Genomic DNA, 24,636 nt, shown 5'->3' on the forward strand with positions numbered 1-24,636 from the left:
TAAGGAGATCAAAAATGACACTGTTTTTTTTGGGAGAAATTTGATGGAAATTTGATGAACAAAAGAATAAAGGATGACTTTAATGGAGGTAATTTGTTATGACCAGCAGTCCACCTTAACAAAAAAAAGTTTTATACTTGAAAAAAAAAAGGCAGAACCTTTGCACTGATGTCACGTAATGAAAAACAACAACGAAATTCAGACACCTTTGATTAAAAATGATTGATGCCACGGAAAAAGGCAGAAAGTAGGAACAGAAAATTACGTTTTAGAAGGACTGCATTTTCCTGAAACTAGGCCTTGTGTATGATGTAGCCTTTGGTAACTGACCTGAACTTTGGGGCCTAAATATGCCAGGTGATTCGTGACAACTACATCTCTCTGTTTCTCTCTCATACTGCTAATAATTGGTACCAAGTAATACATTAGTCTGTGTTTCTGTCAGAAAGAAAGAAAGAAACCTCATGCAATCCTGGATGAATATTGTTCCTCAGCCTATAGAAGGTCATTCATTTTTTTCTGCAGAATACAAAAAAAACACTATCTAAATAATCTCTGTGTGGTCAAAACACCTGCGCCTCCTTTGCCAAAGAAAGATTCCTACAGCGACACAGCAAGCATCACTGCTGGGTTAATGAGGACATGTTTAGATCTTTGGGAGTCACACAGTGACTCACTGCACATGGCAAAACTTCCATATTTTATTTGTATTCTAATACTTCTACATTTGCTTCAAAACAAAACAAACATGGTAAATGAAAAAATGCTAACGTTGTGGCGCTAACTCGTACATAAAGTTGCATTCTTCCATGCAGTGTTAAGTTTAGTTCTGCCACGCTGGTTTCAAGGAAAATCAAAGTATAACAGACATATTTTCTGGTTATTGGTTTCCACATGGCAAATCTAAATAAAAATGTTTCTTTGTACTCCAGCTATAAACATTTGATGTTATTGCTGAGTATAACTTCCCTCTCCACACTACATAACGTCAATAAAATCATTCAAATTGATTTGATTTGGACATTATTACAGTTTTCCAAGTTAAGGCCCAAAATGTGTCATTGTTGCTTTAGGTTCCCTACATAAGAAATAGTAGGAGTCATATCCGTTCAGGCTCCTACTAGAAACTAGAAACAGGCCTGCAGCCCATAGTTGAGGCCCAACCCCCTAGTTAAGAAGCCCACTTCTGGAGTGACATCTGACATATATTTCCACAGATTATTTATTTAGGCCAATTTCATACATTTTAAAACTATAAAATGGGCCAAAAATATGTACATCAATGCACAATATGTAGACTGTATGTCTTTCCAGGGGCAGGGAGATGGCAGAGATAATGACCAAGGACAGACCTGAAAGCTCTCATTCACAGCTAACTCCCTACGCGCAGCGACATTCATATACGGCACCACTGAGTCACAGATTAGCTCATGTCATGGTTATAGAAACGTACAGAGTTGGTATGTGTGGTACTGAACTTTTCTATGAAGTGACAGCTTTTATAACAGTCTATAAGTGTCTACTATTTGGAGGAAACACAATTGCTGCCTCGATCCAGGAAGTGGGACTTCTGGGCACAGAAGTTGTGGGAGGTGAAGGTACTGTAGGAGTTTAAGGGCTACATGTACAAAGCACACAACTTTTACACCAGACACCAGGGTTCATGTCCTGTGCTCCATATGTTATTAGCTTAAGGATTCTAAAACATTTGGTTACTGTTGCGGGAAAATTGTTTTACTTAAAATAACCAATTTTTTTTTGCAAAAAACTGACATTTTGCAGATACTGTACTAAATTCATTCTCCACCCTTCACATATAACAGTTGTTTTTTTGTCAACAAATTGCACTTTGCAACCCTGTTGTACAGTGACAAAGACTTGCCACACACTTGCCGAAGCAAAGTTGTTGTTAATGTATTTCTTGGAGACAGGGGTTGATAATTGAAATAAGTCTACTTATTCTATATCACATCTGGAATTGATGATGCTGGCTTTGTTTTTAGACTTTTTATAAATGTGTTTTAGCATGAGATGATGTCACTTGACTTACAATATAAGATTTACATGTAAAAAAAAAAACAGTTGAAAGAAATGGAATTGTAAGTTAGAAAACAGATCACTTATGTTGTAAGTAAAGTGAAATGATCTCATTATCGGTGTACGGAAAGGTTTCCTTCAAGTTAAACACAAACCTTTCTGCACACCTGTACTTAGTAAGGGGAAGACCAGATGAGAACCACAACAGCATCCGTCCTTAGAAAGACATCCAGTCTCCACAATCAGCGGCTCACATTATTAGAACATATGGTAAGTCTTAAATAGCGTTCCTTTTCCATACACATCGATATTTACATTACAACTTGTAACCACTGCCCAAGCAGCAGTTCTCATAACATTACAGCATGTTGGATAAACAAACGCTACAGGCAGTACTGAGGCCATTCTGAACCCGCATAGCCATTGCTAGCATATTCCCCGCTAGTGTGCTATTATCACTACGACTAAGACCTGAACGAAGATGACAGTGAGGTGTCTGGTACTTGCTTTAGTCTATAGAGTGCTGTGTTTTAGTTGCCAATAACATAAAGCCACAAACGTTTGGCTTGAATACGCCTTGCCACTGGCCGATTTTAAAGGCTTTCTATTCTTGTGTAGATATTTGACACTGCCGTGGTTTTAGGAACATAAATTACACAGGCAGGAAGAGAGCTGTCAAAAAAAGAGAGTTAAGCTACTCAAACTATTATCAAAACGAAATAATAGACTTGACGTTTAGGATTTGACGTTTCTAGGACATCGGATGTACTAACCAGCCAAAGATTTTTATTGGAAAATCATTGTATTGGCTCAGCGAGTAGCTAACCGTCGGGCAAAAGCTCAGGGTCTTCAACAGTCAAGGAGACGAAGCCATCCATAAAAGTGACAGACATGTCAAAAAGAAGTAACAGAAAAATTATTGGTTTTCCACTGGCATAAAGATCACACAGCCAACCTCCTGTTTTGCAGTTATATTAACGCTCATATCAAATGTCTGGAAAAACAGGCTCTGCTTAGATAGCACTTCTTCTTCTCCCTGCTTAAATCATACTGTTTTAAGTCTTTGATGGACAGTCTGTTCACCCCTCTATTAAAATTCCAACCTCATCTATTAGCAGGCAAGTGCACTTTTCTTGAAAGGAACAGGACAATATGATAAAATACTGTCAAGCTGGTTGAGTCATTATGAGGTATAATGTAATCTATCAGTCTTTACTTCATTCTTTCATCATTTTTGGTAAAATACATCAAATGTTTGGTAGCATTCAGTTGAACAAACTGTATTTTTGTACTTTCATTGAAATAAGCTCTTGGCAGCACTAGAGTAGTCATGGGATTACCAAAGTCCTTTGGATTCATCCTATTGGGACCATGAACGTACACAATTGTAATCTGTTAAAAAGTTGTTTCGATGTTTCAGTATGGACGTGGGACAGTATGGAAGTGGTAAACCCCCCCGACCAACTGACATTGGCATCCCCAGAGCCACACAGAGCCGCTAAAATGTTAGATGGCGACAGGAATACAGGAATCAAGCAGAGAAGCACTGAGTGCTTTATGTTAACATATCTTAACCGCAATTCAATTACTGGATAGCAGCAGTTAATGTTGTATTTTCAGACTTTGGTAATTTATGTAACGTAGCCAACTTGTGGTGTTGAGACCTAAGAGCCTCTTAATGTTAATATAATATTCATCCTAGCAGGCACCAAGATTCTTTACCACTGGATGGGCCCTGCAAAAAACGGTTTCAAAAATGGATGTTTTCGCCTGGAATCAATTTAGGATGATGTTACTTGCAACTATATGTTGTCATTTTGATCCAAACTCTGCAGGATAAGGATTTGCTTAGTATAATAGCATAGGAGAGAAAGTCGGTAGCCAAAACCAAGATATGTTAGGTTAAATGTGTCTGCAAACAATCTTGCACTGTCATTGGTTTTAACCACTGCAAAACCTACAGCAGACTCAATTTTACCTCCAATCTGTTGCATCTCTCAATCCTCCCTTCTCTGTATTCTATCTCATAAAAATAAATGGTAGTTTTGTGCATTTAAAAAAACTTGGGATTGATGAAGAAAGAGTGAAGTCCAGTTTTAGGTTGAAACTACTGACTGAGCCAAACTAAACCTCCACGTGTTGTTTTAGTGCTTCTGCTGCTCGGCCGTTAATGACCTACCGTATGGACCTTGTTTCTGAGCATGATGTCATCATTTCCTCAAGTCAAATGAACATTTTCAATCTACATTTCTGAGCACACCCTTAGACAATACACTTTGGTCATTTGCAGTAGCTGCAAATGAATAGCTAGAGTGTTAGCATGGCTAAATATCTCATCTATCTATAGATGTGTGTTAACATTCAGTTCTGGTTGATTTTGGTTATTTTTGATGACTTTATGTGCATTCCTTTTTGTCTTTGTCTTGCATCATTTAAACCGTCTTCACCCAACATGCATGGTATATTTTTTTCAGCACAAACTCAATTGTCTGACGTTGCCATTTTGCTAATTTGATGCCAGGGACCCAAAACACAATACAAAATGACAGAACCTATAAAAATGTTCATGTTTTTATATGATAATCACAACTCTTAAAACGGTTCAAGGTTGTCAAAAATATTGTTTCACTATCCATGCACAAAAATACAGAAGAGACATTTAAGATATAAAACTATAATATAGCCTTATTACAAGTAAAGTGAATTTATCCCAACTCGTCTTTGTTCCTCTTTTATTGAAAGTCTATCTGTGCCATTCTAATTCACCGAATAAATTAATAATTATGTTTTTAGATTTCCTTTCAAAAAACGTTTTTGTGGTCTGCAGAAATAAATGCAGATACTACATGAAAGCCCACATCAGCACTATCAACTGCTTTCAGCTTGTCTCTATACAATATATATAAATAAAGTTATGGTACTAGAAATAAAAACATACTCAGTGTATTCAGAGATTACTCCTTCGGGTTAAATCATATTTTTATGGGATTTATTCAAATTAGTTCGGGCATATCCATCTTCATTTTTGATACTGGAAGTTTCATTGATACCATTTAAAAGAAAATATGATTAAGTATAAGTGAAGGTTTGTATTTTGTGTCAACTGCTAAATTATACCTCATAAATTGCCAAAATGAAATGCATTTCACAATCTGTTATGACTTCCTGAGTGTAAGATACCAGTGATATGAGAAAGCTGTGAACACAGCGGTGATATGGTTGTATGAATTTGAAAGACCCAAAACAGCAAGCAGAGAACACAAACACAACTCTGTTCCACGAAATAAGCCGTTCTTAAGTCAAGCCGAAGAATGCTAACATCTCAACCACCACCAAAACATTTCTCTTTCGGTTTCTCTCAGCCATAGTGAGACGCACAGTTCAGAAACAGGCTGAATTCAATAGGTCGCTCCTTTATTGTCAAATTGATACGATCTCTATTTCGTAAACAGACAGAGGCTGTTGAAAGAGAGACGTGGAGGGAAGACGAAAAACAAGTTGATGCAAAAACAACATCGGGACTCAGACAAAAAAGACAAAAAAAACAAACAGTTCAAGACAGACAAAAGGAATGAGGGCTGATGCCAATGGTTGAATTTAACATGGAAAGAAGAAGAGGAATAGAGACAAAGAGAAAAGGCATGCAAAACAACACAGGAATGTTAAGTCGTCAGATGCCAGACTGCGATGGCTGAGGATAAGAGCATCCTGTAAGGCCTTCGGTTTAGGGCTTAAACACCTCTCTATCGAGACTGTGTAGACTGTATCTTGACACAGTGCCCATGTAAAGTCTGCTATACAAAACAGTAGTGGAGCCGGGGCGGCTTGAAGTGATATCTTAGTTTGGCATGCAGGTTTTCCAAAGCAAAACCATGGAGACTGGGTCTAGAAAATTATCTTTGAAGAGATACAAAAAAGTGAAAAGAATGTTGGGCTCCGCTCGGGATCAAAAGGTTAAAAGAGTCAGAACTTCTCACCTCTAAAAGTCCTAAATCATAAAACTTTAAACACAGTTGTTATTGTAGCAGAGGAAATGTGAGTCGTTGTATTCTTCACCTCCACCTCATCTGTAAGTTTCCCCATATCAGGACACCTTGTTTATCTGGGCAACTGTATTAGTATTAAGTAGAATCATCTCAAAGTTTCTGGAACTAATGTCCCTGCCGCAGACAAATGTTGATGACTGATGTTCTGTTAAAAAAAGTTAAATGTATTCGGGTTTGGGGGATGTGCCCAGAATGATGGGAGAGGTGGTTTGTTTAGCTTACAAAGAAATCGTCATGAGTAAAATTGCAAAGAAAAAAATGTATAATTTGCAGCTTTATGTTCACTTTTTAGTCACTTTGTCTTTTCTTTTACATGAATGATGTTTCGCCGTGTTTATCGTCAGGGTAAAAGCAGGAAAATTGTCTGCACAAGTTCTCTTGAGAGCGTGCTGAGCAGCTTCAGCTTTGAATTTATGCTGAAAATAAATGAGAAACAGAGCACATAAGAGGCCTGTGGTGTGAGGTTGTTTTTTAAATAAACTCACATTCAAAATTTGTGGTGGCACACAGCACTCTGGAGCCGTGTTAGGGTTTACATCTGTCAGACTGCAATAGTCTCTACACTCTCCTCAGTTTTGCTCTTTCTGCCAAGAAATGATGGCGCTTGAGCACACACCAGCTCATTCACTGTGGTCATATGAAACGGTGATCAAAGTTCGAAAATTCAGTAAAACTGAGTAGTTTTTAACAAAGTAAACCAGAGCACTGCTAGCTCTGAATGTCCCTGCCACTGAATGTCTCCTTTTCACCTATAAATACTGTCTCAGAGAGTATTCGTATGATAAAAGAAAGTGAAAGGAGATTTTAAAAGCAGTTTAAGAGAGGCGGGGGGACCTTTATATTGACTCTATAAAATCGTTTGTGTGTAAAATCTCAATTTGCACACTAACTGTAGGTGTAACATAAATGTAGTGATGTAAAAAGCACAATATTACACTGACATTGTCTAGTATGAATATAAAGTTTTATAAAAGTAAAACTCTTCAAAATTGTACTTAAGTATACAGTACTTGTGTAAATGTACTATGCACCACTGATCAGATCCATTTTAGGAAAAGTCCTTTGAGTGTTTGAATTCTCTTCACTACATTTGGAATAGATATGATGGATATGTTTAACTATTGGCCCACAAGATACATCTGAGGGGCTGTGAGATGGTTAACAGGATAGGAAAGCAGAAAGACAATTTTTGCAGCACAAAATGTAATTTATTTTCAGATTATTTTTTCTAATCTTTGCATTTTGCTCACGAATTACTAGATAATTGTCCACAGTTATGCTCAAATAAAATGATCTCAGTCTTTGGTTGCAACGGCCACCACACATAATGCAATTTGTGATAAGTAGAGAGAGGGGTTACAAGCCCAAAATAAAGTTGCGAAGCCCTGTGATAGACCGTACTGACTGACTGAGGCTTCACACACTGCAGAGTTGAAGGACGCATTGTGGGTTCAAAAGGATTAGATTGGCATCAGTAAAACCATTACTCTAAAACAGCACCAACAAGTTTTGAATTAATCCGAAGTGAATTTATCTAGGAAATTGAGAACGGTTTCCACCAAGCAACACAACCAGCTGTGTTATATTTAAATCAATTGCAGACTGTTATGCACTGGAGGTTTGATCACAATCTTTCAGCTCGTTCAACCAGCAGGAGTTCAGAGACAGAAAAGTGTTTCTTTTCCTCAAACGTGTGCTTTTGCTCGTCCCAACCTTCCAAAATGTATTCCTTCGGTTTGCATTTTGCGGCCTCCACTTATAACACATGATCCCGGCCGGCCTCGCTTCCCGCTGCGAGTCTCTGCTCAGCCCTTCATTTATCTCAGTGCAGAAAGAAAATACCAATGGGGAGTCGGACGCAAGCTCACTTTTTAAAAAGCTTTCCACGTCGTAGTTTTTCTCAGATGTTTTCTCACAGAGCTTCCATCGAGAACACGTGGCTTAGGGGGCAATTTTGTGCCTATTTAATTTGAGTAATCTGCCAGAGATCTTGTTGATGTCAAATGAGGCCTGCAGATCATCTGTGATCTATGTCTAGATTATAACTAAGAGCAGATCCAAAGGCTCTGTTTCTGGCTGTGTTATCTTACCCGATCTCCCCCTATGTCGCTGTTTAAGTCTTTTTTTTTTCTTTTTATCCTCCTTTCCTGGCAGATTTAGTTACTATGACAGAAACATGTGTCTCTCTTTGTCAATTACCAAACCTCCATTCATCCCATTTCCTCCCGAATCATTCTGTCCTCTATCGCTCACTTGCTAGTTAACTAGTTCTGGATAGAACAGTGAGAGTGAGCTAAGCTGTCCAACGAGTCTCTTGCCGCATGGCCAACTTTTACATCTGTGCCAACTTCATCATCTGAAACAGCCTGAACAAAAATGGAAAATCATATTTCTTTAATTACACCCTCTCATTTGCTCCAGACCTTTATTTTTGTAAAATTAAATTATAAAACCTACTACAGTAATTTCTACATGAGCTAATCAAAACTGAGCCTGTTCGTGTTGAATGCAGCTGATTATATTGCTATTGCTGCATCGACGTGGCATCACACAATTACACAAAGCTCTATTTTTGCTTTAATTTGCTTAATACCTTTTAGGACTTCAGACCAATGAAACTATAAAAACTACACATGTGAAAGATATATGGACAAAGAAATTGACTGAGTGACAGATCATTAGAGTGAAATAATACATTCCAGGAGTCTTATGCAATATATAAAAGTTATATTTATATATGCTCTTTGGCATCCCAGAATCCTGCATGCATTCACGCGGCTTGTGTGACGATGCACATGAGCCGTGCACGGCCAACGACACCGGCTTATCCATAGAGCGAACCAGAAAACTCCCCACTCCAGTGAAACAAAACAGTATTCAATAACTCCGGGGAGAGAGGGGAGAGAGGGGAGAGAGTGGAAGCCACTAATCACACAAGTCATGTTTTCCTCTGTCTCTTCATATCTTCATCCCCTCTGGGCAGTTTGTTGCTCTCCTTTATGTTTTACCTCCAAAATGAAACGGGACAGCGCCTGCATAACAATTCCCACTCAGAATCAATCAATAGATGCACTGCTGCTTGCTAGTTACGTATGTCATTTCCCTTACCCTTTTCCTTTCATATAGAAGTGAGGTATTTGCGCCCCTGGGCAGGCCTGTTAAGAGCCAGTTCCAGGTGTATAAGGAAATACTGCTGAGTTTGAATGGGGTCAGGGGTGAGGAGTTCAACTCTTTCAATAAATCAAAACAAGCTGTTGTGACAAGCGATTCCCTGCTATGACTGGGAGAGAAGTGTGGGCTGTATGAAATATGTCTTTCAAGTGCAGCGATGGAGGCCTTTGACCCGATGAGTGCAACAAAATGTATGTGTTTAGGTGCCTTTCACTCAGCAGCTTAACGGCCAGTTAGTTTTTCAGAGCGGCTGACAGGTTTATCCTCCAATTTAAGAACAGACTGAGATGTACCGCCTGATACATTGCAGATGCTCCTGACATGTTAACATCCCGCTGGTAAAATGTGTTTCATGGGTGTATGGGATGTATTTAGGATTGTAAATATGTAAGATAATATTTCACTTCTGAAGAGGAAGGAGATCAAGAGGAAACTCTATACAGACGGACTAGAAAAAACAGGGACACATGGTCAGTTATTCAGTGTTTCACATCCCATAAAAGATGAAGAATTGTACTGTCACTGATTAGATTTTAGTTTTAGTAAATGAACTGTGTAATATGTAATATGAGCTACATGTAATATCAAGATATAGATCAGAATATGTATGTAATATCTATTTATTTGCCTGCAGGAGTGATTCCTAGGAAACGATGCGTACATGATGCAATCCGGCATGACCGTTGTAATTCTATCTCAAGTCTCCCACGGTCGTATCAAGTTAAATTACTACTAATGCAAACCAAGCATTTTTTTACTAGTTTGCATTAAAGGCATTCAACTGGCGAAACAATGTGATTATTGACTGACTTCTTTATCCCCGTTTAAATCTTGAGGATTATCCAGGCAGCATAGTCCTATTCTGACTAGAGAAGCCAATGCAAAAGTGTCTTAAAACTTGCTTTCGCTCTGCTGGAAAGCAAGGGACAACTCCTCTGATTGCAAAAATAAGTCTGGTTGTATGGAGGTCTATGAGAAAATGACTCTACTTCACACTTGATTTATTACCTCAGTAAACATGGTAAACATGAGTTTCTCAATCTCTAGTTTCAAATCTTCCTCACTACAGCATGATGTTCATTTAGTAAATGATGGTCCCATTTACAGTAAAAAAAAAAAGGCCATGAAGCGGAGTATGCTTTAGGGCGGGCTTAAAGGTCGACCAGAGCCGTATACGGCGTCTCTACGTCACTCCTCCGCATTACAAATATGGTAACTTTAATTTTTCTGGTTGCAAAAAGCCAAGATGGCGGCAGCCATAATCCAAGATGGTGACGGACAAATCGCAGAACTCAAGGCTTCAAAACTGCACTTCCCAAACCAATGGGTGACGTCACAATGTCTCTGTCTACTTCTTATATACAGTCTATTAGATTATCTTACTATAAAGCAAGGAATCAGTTCCCCCTTTCACACAGCCTGCTCAAGGCGGGACTGTCGCACCGTTATTCCGCCTCGCTGTTCTGTATGAACTGTATGGAGGCAGGAGGGGGGGGGGGGGGGCAGAGTTGTTCAGTCACTGAGCTGGCAGCAGAGGTATTCTCACATAGCCGATAAGATGTCTGTGTGGAAGGGACAGCCGGCACGGCGGAACGGGCGCTCTGAACCAAACAACGGGTAGCGACTTGCATCCTAAAAGAAATAATGGCAGGTGAACTGAGTGTTGAGGTTCTCTATCCGGAGGGTAAGGAACTCCCCGACATTGTTGTCTGCTCAATTCGCTGCCATTCTTGGTTGAAAGGTTGAGGAATACGGGACATTTCTGTAAGCTGACGTTCGTGTGAGCTTTTTTGCACCCAAATGACGCATATACTTTAGAATTGCTAGAGGACGCAAAACAAAAAAACAAATACTTTGTGTTGTTTTTTCATTGAGCATTTTCTGTTCAAATACCCCTATTGGCGGGACATTATTTGTCAGTGCCTTTAAAAATGTGAATGAACACTGAACAAATCCCTGTTTTTCTCATCTGATTTTTGGCTGTTAGGATGTTTGTCTCTATTCCAGAAACAAAATTATTCTACAAGATGTTACATTAAAAACCTTTTTTTTTTTTAAGCAAAAAGGTGTCATGCAAATTTAAATCCAGGACTTAATCCAGGTTTGGCAGACGTTTCGCCCCTGCCTGCTCACCTCCCTACCAAGTGTGTGGTAGGTCTGGTCTGGATTTTAATGGCGCTGTATGACATGTGTGTACTCATGTCAGCGACTGCCCCAAACAGTTGTAAACTGGCTGTTTATGAGGGCGAGGTGCTGTGAAAAAAGCACCACGTTTCTTGACTTTCACACCATCTGGGGAAGAAAAAAAAAAAGCAAAAGAGGGCAGCAACCGCAGTGATGTAGTGCTCAGTGTGAAAACTGAGGGAGGGATGTTGGCCAGGTATGTGTAAGAATTAGCCTGGGGATTTAAATAGGAATGTCCAGTCAATCAGCTATAACTCTGAGCCTAAAATCTTATGTACACAGGGGTAGTTAAAGCATGGTTTATGTATTTAAAGTTTTCTAAATTCTCTTATGACTGCTTGCTAAATACATTTAAATCATCTTATTCCAAACTGTCTGACCGTATAATGTACTGTATATTCTGCACCAGTTTGTTCCAGCTCTCTATTGGAGATATAAGATGTGTTTTTTTGGCTGCACCATTCAGTCCAATGGAAATATTCTAGATGTCTTGTGCAACATTTTAGACACATTCTCCAACATATATGGCACATGTGTGAGCTTTAGAAACTTTGAGATCTCCACTAGATTTCAAAATAAAAGTCTGTGGGTTTGAACAAAGTTTGGCTGCACTGCGTGCCACCTGGGCATGGGTCACCAGTGATGACAGTATAATAATGAAAACGTGAACAACTGCTGTTGTCTCTTTGTTTGCTCTTTTTTCTCAGAAAATATATAGGATCAGATGCTTAAGGGGACTGTGCACCAGAAAGAACTTAAAAATACCACCTTTAACACTTTTTAGTATTACACATATAAATATAAATGTGGTTCAGTCAGTACACGGTGCTGACTCTTAAACTGCAGTAGAGTATTAAGTGACTATTTCCCCGCTCCAGTACCGACAGCTACCCACACACTGACAAGTCAAGGTGCTTTGTGTGAGTTATGAGTTCATGTCAACCTCTGTCATGAGCCGCAGCTCCATTTATTACAGTCTACCCACCACACTAAACAGCTCACTAACCGAGGGGTATTCACTTTAGCGTGGCCCTACCAACCTAAATAGCAAAAGACCCAAAGGTGAACCGTAATTGTCTGTGAAAAGAGTCAAACATGTCAAAGTACAGTAACCGTCAGAGCCTGTCAACCACACTGGCAATTACACCACCACAAATATTTAAATTTGTGGTTTTGGAGCAGAGTTTGAGGGGAATCATGATGTGCTAAGCAGCTTGGGGTTGAGAAACATTGATGCATTCAAGTTCAGCCTGGAGGGGGGGAAAAAGTCAAGAAGAGCCGGCCGAAATGAAGGCCTCAGCCATCAGCGATATGTAAACATATCATTTTATTAAAGTCAAGAGTGCCAGGGTATGGCAGAGATTATACAGGGAACATGGGTTGAGATTGTATACATGGATTGGGTTACTGTACCTATAGAGCGCAGCAATAACCGCTTCCATATGCCAGCCTGAACATATGGCGCTTTTTTAAACATCATCCTTTACGTTGAGTGATGGCCGTGGTATTTCAGACAAACAGATATGGGGGGGGGTGGGGAGACAAATTTCCAGGAGGTATTTACTTACAGTACAGTAAAGTATAGTGAGGCATGACAATACCCTAAAGTCAGAGCAGGGTAAGGGCGGGCAGCGGTTTAGTTATACATCGGAACACTGGAAAAAACCTTAATTTCTGCCGCTATGGATACAACTAGAGTTAACTTTATGTTAAGTCACTCCTCCAACAATACTGCAGGCCTGCTGAGATTCAAATGCTTCCTGACAGAGTGTAAGAACTGGCAAGTCTCATCTGTCATAAATACTACTTCAGCCAGCAAGCAAGTTTTGTTGCTTATCAAAAACCACCAGCGCCCGAAAGCTTGCCAAATTCCCAAACTGCTGTCAGGGCCTTTTTGATCAACAATATTTGTGTGTGGATGTCAGTAAAAGTCGAGGCAACCGTTGTGTTACCCTACTGACCCCTTTTAGTTTAATCTAGCACAGCGGCTGAAGGCTATTCAGGGAAAAATGGTATAAGGAACTTAGTGTTACATGCTATGTTTCTTACTCTATTAGTCTCACAACGCCTACATAATAGTAAATAAACTACTGGGTGGTCATCATGGGCGTGCGCTACATAAACACAACACTGGTGTAAGCAGCTCTTATCACCTCCCAGTCAGTCTCTCTTTCTCTTTGTTCTTGTCTCACTGTTCAGTGAAATTAAGCTAAAAATGCAGTCTGCAAAATGCGTGAGATGCAGACAGAACTTAAGACAGACACACCAAACAGCAAGTGTGCAGCGACGAGAGAGACGAGCGAGGCATAGAAAGATGTGTGTGTTCCTCTGGGCTGACCAGTGACCACTTCTGTTTGTTTGACTGTTGCCTCTCTGACCACTACTCTGACCAGACCGCTGCAAGAACAACGTTTCTCCAACAGCGAGGGCTGGGATGCAAAACGGGTCATTCTGGTGAGTCTGGATACAACCAAATAACCTATAACTTAGAATTGATATGAAGTTATGTATAGGAGGACTGATTATAGTTAGAAGATTTGTCTGACTAATTGAATACTTAATTTTAATTGGAAAATCTCTTAAATAGTTTCTCACAAACAAACGCTACTAAATTTCTCTATGATATGACAAAAGAATATGTATTTTTCTCGTCTTTGGATGACTTGAGACATGGTCCACAAAGTGCACTAAGATAGAAAAAACAAGACAGTGGGAGACTGAGTGCATGGCTCTGTGTGTGTGCTGTGTGTTATGCTGTAAGCACATGAGAAATCATTTAGGGTTAGAAAATGTTAGCTCTGGTTTGGCAGTGTGCGACAGTCGACCATTAATGCTTTCTCCGTAAACAATTTCCACACAAACAAATTCACTCAATATTTATTTCCCCACAGACACAGACAAGCATTAAAAACATGTATCCATTTTTCTTCACTATTGTTATACTTTTAATGCTCCGTGATCATATTGTTGTGGAGTTCAGCTTCTTTCAATTAGAATTTGATAACATGTCTGCTTCATATGGCAAGATATGATTCAACTACAGGTCAAGAGTGGTGATCTACACGAGGAGCGTTGTGTTTTACTGCAGCACAAGATCATTCATTTAAAAAAAAAAAAAGATGAATGATGCAGGTTCATCATCAAAAGTTGTTGCAGTGTACTTTTTTCAATCAATCCTGACAAACAAACATGAATGAGACTTCCACAAACACTAAATCTCTGGGAGTATAGTTTCCTTCATTGAAGCGCAATCTGCATCCAACCAGGCAAGTTGACGGGGAATAAATTATGGTGTGCAAACTGTTTTGTTAACTTGTTGTGGCAATAAAACTTATCATGGGGGAAAATAGAAACCCTCAACGATTTTCCACATACTGTAGGTCAGTCGGGAATCTGCAGGCCAAGCCCTGCAGGCTAATGGGATCATTACTCCAGAAGAGAAGTATGATAAATATGTGGCTTTTTCCTCTGAATCTGGTTTAGTTTGAAGCCTGGATGAATTTCAAGTAATCATAATTTAACTAAAGCTTGCAGCATTACAATGTTATGTTTGTTTCTGGTCACTGCAACATCTCAGACTGACACTTCAGTAAATAATTAACTAAAAAAAATACAAAAAGCTCAATAATCACATCCTGAATCTGTCAAGACGTCCTTTTGCAAAGATTCAGAGAGACATGAGATGGTCACTGATAAGACTGCTCTCACACCTGACTGCAACATGGAAGTTGAGTACGCCGACATAATGGGCTTCTTTGTAGTGTGTGTGTGTGTGTGTGTGTGTGTGTGTGTGTGTGTGTGTGTGTCCTCTGACCCCTCCAGGGATAATTAGGGACATATTTTTCTCCGATCTGTCTTGGGGGCTGGGGAGTGTGTGTGTGTGTGTGTGTACATTTTTGTGTTTGTGTGTTCATGCATATGCACATGTGCGTGCACCCTAATGTGCCCCATCCAGTTCCTTGAACATGCCGATCCAACCTGCCCTCCGTATGTCTAAGACTAGTGCTTCTGGGCTGATTGCCCGTATCACTTTCACTCACCGGCTCACACACACACACACACACACACACACACACACACACACACACACACACACACACACACACACACACACACACAGACACACACACACACATGAATACACACAGAGGCACACACCTTTTTAGACCAAGCCCTTGTAAAGGCACCTCCTCAGGGACGCGTCGTGAAATGTACTCCTTGTTAGGGTTTGTGTGTGTGTGTGTGTGTGTGTGTGTGTGTGTGTGTGTGTGTGTGTCTGCTTTTCCTCAGCTGTTTCCTGTCAGCTCTGAGACCAACAGACTGTGAAGGCCTCTCTCTCTCTGCTCCAACTTTGCAGCGTCTCTGCTTCTAAATGACCGAAGAAACGTTGGTGGAGGATGTTTCTGACGATGTCATCACAGGGAAAATCTGACTGTGAAATTGATCGCACTAAAATGTGATCCCCTGTCCTCCATACATATCCCATAACAAGCTAGATCTAATTTGGGGCGAGCAGATTCTTTCCAATGTGTATGCGCCCTTCACTGTAAAAATATCACACATTTTCTTAAGGCTTTTAAGGTTCCATTGACACGTCAACTAAAAGTCCATATTGTGCCATTAATGAGTGAGTGTGATGAACTACAAATCCATGACTGCCAAATGGACATTATAGTTCAAGCGTTAAGCTGTGGTACGTTTTAATCAAATTACAATGGTGACACAATTATTTCTTTACATCCGATGAGAGATTTATGATGAACGGTGACATTTGTCCTGGATTTCTGTTTAATTTTCCCTTTCTTTGGTACATTGTATAATGTAACGATAATTGTTTATTCGTTAAATATTTCAGTTTTGCATTGAAAGTGTAATAAATAAAGTTATGAACACTTGAATATATATTACCTTGAGTGGAAGTCATGTTAAGTCATTATTTACAAAACAGGAAAAATTACGAATAAATCAATAAGTAAAATAGCAACTATATTGATAACTGATTAATCGTAAGAAAAGTGATACGTTTAGTTATTTGTGTCATATTTGACAGAAAACTAAATTACTTTGCACTTTGGTATGTTGTTCAAATAAAACAAACAATTTCAGTACATCGGTTAAGTCTGTAGACATTTTCAGATAGACAAAAGGATTTATTGAATAATTGAGAAAATAATTGTCAGTTGCAGCACTATCTGACTGAATGTCTACTTCTTGGTGCAGGTACCCTTCTAGAAACATAGTAAAGTTTGGAGAAACCTGGCCACAAAATTTCAAACTACTTTTTCAATGACATTGTAATTTACCTGCAGATGTCATTTGCATGTATGTATATATCTTTAGGTTTGCGGCCTTTGTATTCTTTCTTCTGCTATTCAGTGCATAATTATTTTGAACTTCTGCACTGAAAGATGTCTTACCTTTGGCTTTTGGTTTTATGTCTGCTTGAAAACTGTTACATTTTTGACGTTCAATGTAAAGCGCTATCTTGTGTGGAGTAAATAATAATTAATTTGATTAAAAAAACAAAAATTGCAAAATAGCCCTGTCTTCTTATTCTTGTCTATAAGAACAATGCTTTGATTAAACAACCAAAGGCCGAACAAACCAACAGATTTCCCCAGAACAAAGACTGTCTGCCTTAGATATAAATTGTCCAACCAAGAAACATGATTATACACACACACACACACACACACACACATACACACACAAAGATTCATCCGTGCTTCAGTAGACAACTTAGTGGAATCGTCTTTGCTGTTATCTGGTCCCTTTATACTCCCTGTTTTAAGTCAAGTCTCTTATCAGGCTCTTATGAGGTTGCTGCATAGTTATAGAGGAATTCAAAGAATTGAAGTGACATTTCTAAAACTCTGAAAGGACTCAATCGGACCAGATGTCTGTTTCTGGTCAGTCCTGAACTGATAAAAGGATGTTTTATTGAGCCTCTGCTTAAGAGAAACACCCAAACACAACACTGTTTCATTTGGACACTCAGCTGATAAAGCGGTAGATCAATGGTTTCGTCTAGTCCAGTTTAGCAAAGTCAGCTACGCCGCTGATCAGTTGCTGAGCTGCTTTTCAACAGAAGAGGCAAATGTGTATTTGTCATAAAAAGTAAGTAAAATGTTTAGGGAAACAGAACATTGCAATAGTCACATCCAATACAGAAAAGAAGGATTGTGGAAATGTTGTTGTGTGTTGTTGATGGTTGTTTTTTTATATACAATTAAATAATATAATTTTTAATCGGAAAGGAGCCTCGCAGATTAGAGAGAGAAAGCTAATCAGTGAGTTCCACCTCTCTCCCTGATCAACTGGGATTTCTGTCCCCTTTTTCTTGTTGTCTCTTTGTCTACAAGAGTTTTGTTAAGCTGCTCAGTTTGTTAAGCTGTCCTTTGCAGAAGTGCTCTCGTAACAAAAAGAGGAATTTAAGTCATTTTGTTGGAGAGATAAAAGTAATCTTATTGAGTGCTTTGATGAACGGAGACTAAACAAAGACCTAAAATACCTTCTTTTTAGTCTGACATTTTAGCCTGAAACACTGGCATCTCTGGAGATAATCATTTAATACCACTGAAATATTATACTTTGTTTCTATTTCCCTTTTCCAGTTCATTTCTAGTACTTCGTTAGCACCAACCTGCTCCAAAGGCGAAAAAGAAGCTCTTGTCGGGGTGTTCCTCGAGCAGTGCCTTGACCCTCTTCCCCATCCTCTCATTCCTCTTGTAGATGAGTTCCTGTCGAAAGTAGCTGTCGATCTCCTGGGCGGTCACCTGCTCGCTGGGTGGCAGTGTCACATTATTGAAGTTAGGGACCTAGAGGGTGCAGGGGTGATGGTTCAGTCAAGCCCACAAAGGTGAAAAAGGAGAAGAGGGAGAGGAGACTTCTTTTGTTTTGTGTTTCCCAGCGCTTTTCATTCCATTTTCACACAGTAAAAGAAACTCTGAAAACACATTAAAATGTGTTATTCAAACTGACCAAGGTGAACTGGGATTGTTAGGCGGAAGAATGGCAAACATAATAGAGAGAAAGACAAGGCACGGATAATGGAAGGAAGCACAGAAGAAGTAAATTGGCAATAGAGAAGCTGATAGAAGGGACGGCGTAGGAGGAGGTGTGGGGGATGAAAGGTGGTCAGAGGGTTAGGGGTGAAGGTAAAAGGTCAAGGGTCGTGTCACTGGGACACTCCAAAAGGTCAAGGGGTCAAAATTACTCTTAGCTTATTAACTACATTGAAAGTAGTTAAAGTTCACTGCTACATAAGAAAAAAGAAGATAAGATGAGATGAGACTGACCTGTGAGGTGTCTTGATTGAAGATGATGGAGTTGAGATCTCCACAGTTGTAGTGTCTGATGAGGTCTTCGGTGGTGTACGGGACCTGCAGGCTTCCTGCCCTTAAAGACTCCTGCTGTAATAACGTCTGGTTCAGGGCAAAGATCACCTAGAATGAGACACTGGCAATTAGTTTATATATTTTTTACCCCCGATGGAACCCCCAAAGACTCTCTGGTCTCATGGTTGTATATTGATGCAGCGAAAGCAAGTAAATGTATGTGTATGTTCAAAAATTATAATTAATAATGCACGACTTTTCACCTCTAAAACTCATACAATTATGAATATGTTCACTCAAGTTAAAAAAAACGTCCTACTACTCAAGGAAGTAATGTTGCTCATGTTCTGGCACTTGAACGGGGATTATAGAAGGAAGCTGTGATATTAACTGACAAAAATGAAGAAAAATTGGTTTCAATTCAACAAGATTTGTTTCCTCTGTTACAGTTGATCACAGATGCAAACCTATCCAAACAAGACCAACAGTCCCGTGCCATGTTGGCCGAATTGTTGTTAATCATCTGGGGACCAGGAATCCGTGGAATAGTTATTGAGATATTTCAGTCTGGGCCGTCAACTGACTGACCGACCAACAAACCGACATTTCCATCCCGAGAGCCACGCGGCTAGCATGGCCATAATCCACACGTGCATCTCGCACATATCTTTTTGTTACACCTTCTCGAGTGACAGAAACCTTGATGTGATCTAAAACCCAAAACAGGTGGTTAACAGAGTGAAATACTTTACTGAACTATATAGCAAAGGAGACAGTTTGAGTTTTCCCCGCCGAACCCCTCTGTGCTCTGCTGCAGGGACTCGGCTATTGTGCGAGCGTGAAATCAGCCAGTGTTTGGTGAGAGGGCCCTGGTGAGCCTGCCGCCTATGATCAGTACCGCGAGGACACACATATGCATAAATGCACACAAATACACGTGAACACATACACACTCTGAAGGTCCTATGGTCTGCGCATAGGCAGACTGAGACGGACACACAAAGGAACCACCGCCACTCACCTCAGCACATGCTCTCCCCTCTGATCTCCCCGCCATACACAAACACACACACACACACACACACACACAAACACACACGCACACGCACACCTTTCACCCTGCAAGCCATTGATCTTGAGCCCCATAAAAGAGGAAAGTTTGTATGGCTTATTTGTTTCTCAATGGGAGCAATCAGTCAAAGTGAAGATGTGTTTTGTCAGCTGTGGAACTATGTAAATGTCTCTACAGTACGTCCGCATGTTTTTACAATTCAGTGTGCATGTGTGTACGTATTTGTCTGTGTGCGCGCGTGTGCACTTTCAGATCTTTGCCAAATGAATTCTGTATTGATATGCATACCCGTACGCCAACCCAAGCGGCTGGTTTTTTTTTTGTTCATGTTCTGCTTTCTAAGGTGCTCTGATGACACTTTTCTCTGTCGGCTTGGCCCATTGTGGGAGCCTCGGTGCAGCAGAGGAGAGGAGGAGATGAGGGCAGCCTGGAGCAGATGCCTTCTTGTCAGGGGACAAAGAACCCCTCCGTCACCCTCTCTTCTCGTCTCCCCTGCGCTCCCTCCAGCTTTCATCGGCCGCGCATCAAAGTAGCGCTCTGCATATGAAAAGGGCCCCGTCTTTATGCCACGCAAATTAGCCTATCGCGCCCCTCCCCGACTCATTTCAGAAAAAACACCCTCACATCTGTGCCACGTCCGTGAAGGAAGGCCCTCATCTGCAAGGTCTCCCCTTTTTTCTCAGCTCTCTCCTCTCCTCTTTCTCCGCTCGCCGTGCCTTTCAGCCCCTTAAATTATGGCTGCTGAGGGAGGAGGAGGGAGAGCAGGGGGAGAGTGAGAGAGAGGGGGGGGGGGATCAGTCATAGCCGGTTAAAAAGAAAGAGAGTTTTAAAAAAAAAAAGGGGGAGGTTAAGGTATGTTAAGAGATAGACAGGAAGAAAACACAAGCGAGAAAGTGAGGGAGGATACAGAAAACAGGAGCGGAGAGAAAGAAAGAAAACCTTAATGAATGATTTCTTTCTTTCCACTGTGATCCTCCTCTTCTGTTAGTGCACTGTGGGTCAGCGGGTGCATTTTCCCACTCGGCTCCTTTCATCAGGTCCCCCTGTTTCTTCTTCTCCTCCACCCCCCCCCCCCCACCCCCCCCGCCCCCCATCCCGCCCCCTCCAGCACGCACACACAGACACACAGACACACAGACACACCCCTCGCTGATATCAAAGCAAGCGGAGCCAATGAAAGTCAATAATTGTCCTTTGTCATGGAAATGCCGCCCCTTGTTGAGGTGGAGTGGGGTGGGTGTGTGCATCCAGAGCAAACATCATCACAGTCGGATTCCCACATGTGGAGATTTGAAGTGTTCGGGCGGCTCGGCTGAAAAAAAAAAAAAAACTCTCACTGCTCTCGCTCTGCAGCACGTTGCCTTCGTTGGAGATTTGCAAGAGAAGTAGCGAGCGTGCTTTGGGGAATATCTTTGAGAGGAGGATGCATTAATCGCATTCATGAAATGGTTGATCAATTTCCAAAAAACATTAGCCAGTTGAGAACAGTAATATCAATTCATCAACCTATCATCAACTGTACGCACTAGGGCCTAATATCAATTTTCCAGCAGCGGCATCATTAGAAGTTTCACACAGTTCCACAAAAGCCGACTACACACTGAACACAAGCACCTGCAGCATAGTGAGTAGTAGCGCTCTCCCTTATTATTTGAAAATCGTTATTTGAACATCTTGTGATCGAGTCAAATTCAGATTTCATTTTGAATTCATTTTTCTACTCCACTGAGGTCGCACAAATGTCCACATCATTCTGCTATCATCGAGCTGATATCAAGTAGTCTGAACATTTCCATTGCAACGGCAACAAATCTGAGCCGTCACTCGTCAAATACGAGTGAGGCAGAAGTAGCAGAAGTAGCAGAACAAACGTCAATCTGGCAAACCAGTTGAGAAATCGAGGATGAAATATGAGGGACAAAATCTGAACTTTTTACAGTTTGTTTTAGTTGTTCAATTCATTCCAACTAGTTTGCTTTAAAACCGACAGCACTATTGAGCACAAAGCCCATCTTTTAACAGCAGGACAGGGTGACGGCACGACAGCCTGCACCGCTCGAACGCAGTTCAACACACGGCTGCTTTCGTGCTACTTCAGTTCCCTCCCCGGTACATTTCAACACTGCCGTCGTATTCGGCATAACCACGAGTTATCAGTGAAGATAAGATAGCGTGAGGCATTTAATATCGGTGTGTCAGCAACACATTTTGCCTGCATGTATGGTGAACGTAAACTGTCCCTGAGGTCCTGTCACTGTATGAATCTGGTGCAATGGGAGCAGCGTATAAACACAGAGATAAACTCCTTGTATGGTAAATTATTCTGATTGTAAGTGCTGGCAAAGGAGTTGGAGAATGTTTTCAGTAACTTCATTTCCTATTTAATTTTGATAAGACACTAAAGAGAAGCATGTGTGCGCCTGCATGCAGCTATTGTTCTATCGATGTGTTTCCTCTTGTTTTTTCCGACTTGTGTGCGTGTTTGCGTGTGTGAGCAGAGAAGCACGTCTCTCCGGGTTGAGTTTCAAAAAGTAGCCGGTCCACGCTGTGTTGACAAACCATGTGCTCATACAGCCACACACACACACAAACACACAGCACTTGCAGCCCTGGCTATCTCCCAAATATAAATGAAGACTTCCAACAGCTCGTCTTGTTTCCTAACTCGCCGATGCTATCAGATTAATGCGACTCTGACTCGCTCTGTCATACATATTACGCACACATAGAAGGGTAAGAGAGGGGTAAGAGGGGAGCGAAGGACAGACAGAAAGAAAGAGACGGAGATAATGAGAGAAATGGACTCTCAGCACTGATGTTATCAGTGAAATGTCAGAGGAGGAGAGCACGGAGGCAGACAGAAGAAGACAGAGAAAAGGGTTCTGAGTTACTTATGAGTGATGTTATCAGTGAAATGTTAGTCGGAGCAGTCGGCCTTCAAACAAGACCTATCAGGAGCACAGCAGCACTGCCAGGGTTTTAAAGAGACTCTGAACTATAGTTCCACATTTAAACGCCAACACCTGGTTATTTACAGTGGGGGTTTGTTTAACTGCAGGAAGTAACGTGTCCTTTATTTCATCTTCCAGACAAGGTGGGGTAAGGGATGGATTTTAGCAGCAGATTTTAGGGCTGATTGTAACAAATCGCATGGGACCCAATATATGAAGAGGCATAGGTCATAATGTCACACTTTAAATATTTGTTCTGGTTTCTTAAAGTTTGCAAAGGTCTCGAATAGATAATGTTGTCAAAACACAAATAACTTTGCCCCCCAAAAAAGTCTAAAATTGGCAAAATTCAGATCAAAATCAGCAACTATCAAATCAATAAATCAGATTACCAATCTGGCATTCAATACCAATTTGCAGTATTTTTCATTGATGACATTTCTATACATTTGGAACGTTTTGCCATGACATTGGGTCAGCTCTGTGAAGCTGCCTACAGCAGCCGTCCCCTAAAAGAAGTGAGCTCAAACAATTTCCAGTCACATTTCAAGCCCACAAGTGGTGACAATGTTTAATTCAACATTTCTGGTGGAGTATTATGAGCATAACTGACGTAGAAGGACTTTTTTTTCTCTCTTTTCTTAAATTCTTAAAAAAACGTATTTGGGTGGTGGAAAATGTTGCTTATTGAGTGATGTGAAAAATAAATGTATTTTCAAATGTATCCACGTTTATAAAGAAACGGCTGTCAAGAGTAGCTAATGGGTACTGCAGCTGCAACAAATGGTCACAGCCTCATTCAACAGGTATTCACTGAGATTCCCCATTCACACACACACACACACACACACACACACATCTGCACATGCATAAATCTTTCACCACTGCACAAGTGAGCTTTCACTTTCTGGCTGAAACCACACCATTTAAACACACACACACCTGTCAGTTTGAGTTATCTGTATTGTTTTTACGTCCTCTAACCTTCCTCATCTACATCTTTTTCCTCCCCGATCTCCCCCTTTTCTCTCCTTCAGTCCTTCCATCTCCCCCGTGAGCACACTTTCTGATACTTTTCTCCCCTCTTGCCTACACCTTCGCTCTCTCTCTCTCTCTCGTCCATTCATCCTCCCATCATTTCATTCCTCCCTTCCTCTTCTCTTTGATCCTGTACATTCCCTCCCTTCCTCTCCTCATATGCCTCCTTCCATCCATCTCTCCCTCCTGTTCTCTCTCCTTTGATCCTATACATCCCCTCTATCAGCCAGGTCTTTAAAAGATTTGACCCCTGCATTCCTCAGGTCACACATGATCTCCTCGCTGCATGTGTGTGTGTGTGTGTGTGTGTGTGTGTTTTCGTGCATGTAAGAGTGTATACACCTGTGCGAGATTAGGGCGTTTCTCTGTGTATTTGTATGTACATGTATGTGTCTGTCCGTGTATACATGAGCATGTGTGTGTGTGTGTGTGTGTGTTTAAATGCTTCATCATCGTGGATTACCGCAGCCTCTGCAGGGCTCAAAGCAGACCTTTGAGGATAGCTTTATTCCTTCTCAAATATAAGACAAAAGAAAGGAAATACGGGGCCTTGATTTCCAACGCAGGAGAGAAAGAGAGAAGATGGAGCGAAAAGACAAAAAGAGGGATGATGATTTCATTGCCAAGCCACACAGAGAAAAATCCCCAGGCCTACATCTTTGACAATAATGATGACCGAAAATTGTTCTCCCCCCCCCCCTTCTCATTTTGAAAGGAAAATCCACCCTCCGGTATAATTGATATATCCTATTCCTTTTGATCTTGAACAGTTCAATCAATGAACGCTGACATGAGCAGCT

General features: G+C 40.7%; 1 protein-coding gene across 1 annotated transcript in view; it reads right to left on the reverse strand.

Moving 5' to 3' along the window:
* trabd2a (TraB domain containing 2A) overlaps positions 1-24,636 on the reverse strand; it is a gene marked incomplete at both ends in the record, with an annotated part of 54,377 nt that overhangs the window by 10,560 nt on the left and 19,181 nt on the right. The window contains 2 exons of the mRNA XM_079179220.1: positions 18,082-18,256; positions 18,737-18,883. Coding sequence (XP_079035346.1) covers positions 18,082-18,256; positions 18,737-18,883 — 322 coding nt within the window. The remainder of the gene's footprint in view (positions 1-18,081; positions 18,257-18,736; positions 18,884-24,636) is intronic.

The sequence above is a fragment of the Pholis gunnellus genome (assembly GCF_910591455.1).
Source record: "Pholis gunnellus genome assembly, chromosome: 18".
NCBI classification, from domain to species: Eukaryota; Metazoa; Chordata; class Actinopteri; order Perciformes; family Pholidae; genus Pholis; species Pholis gunnellus.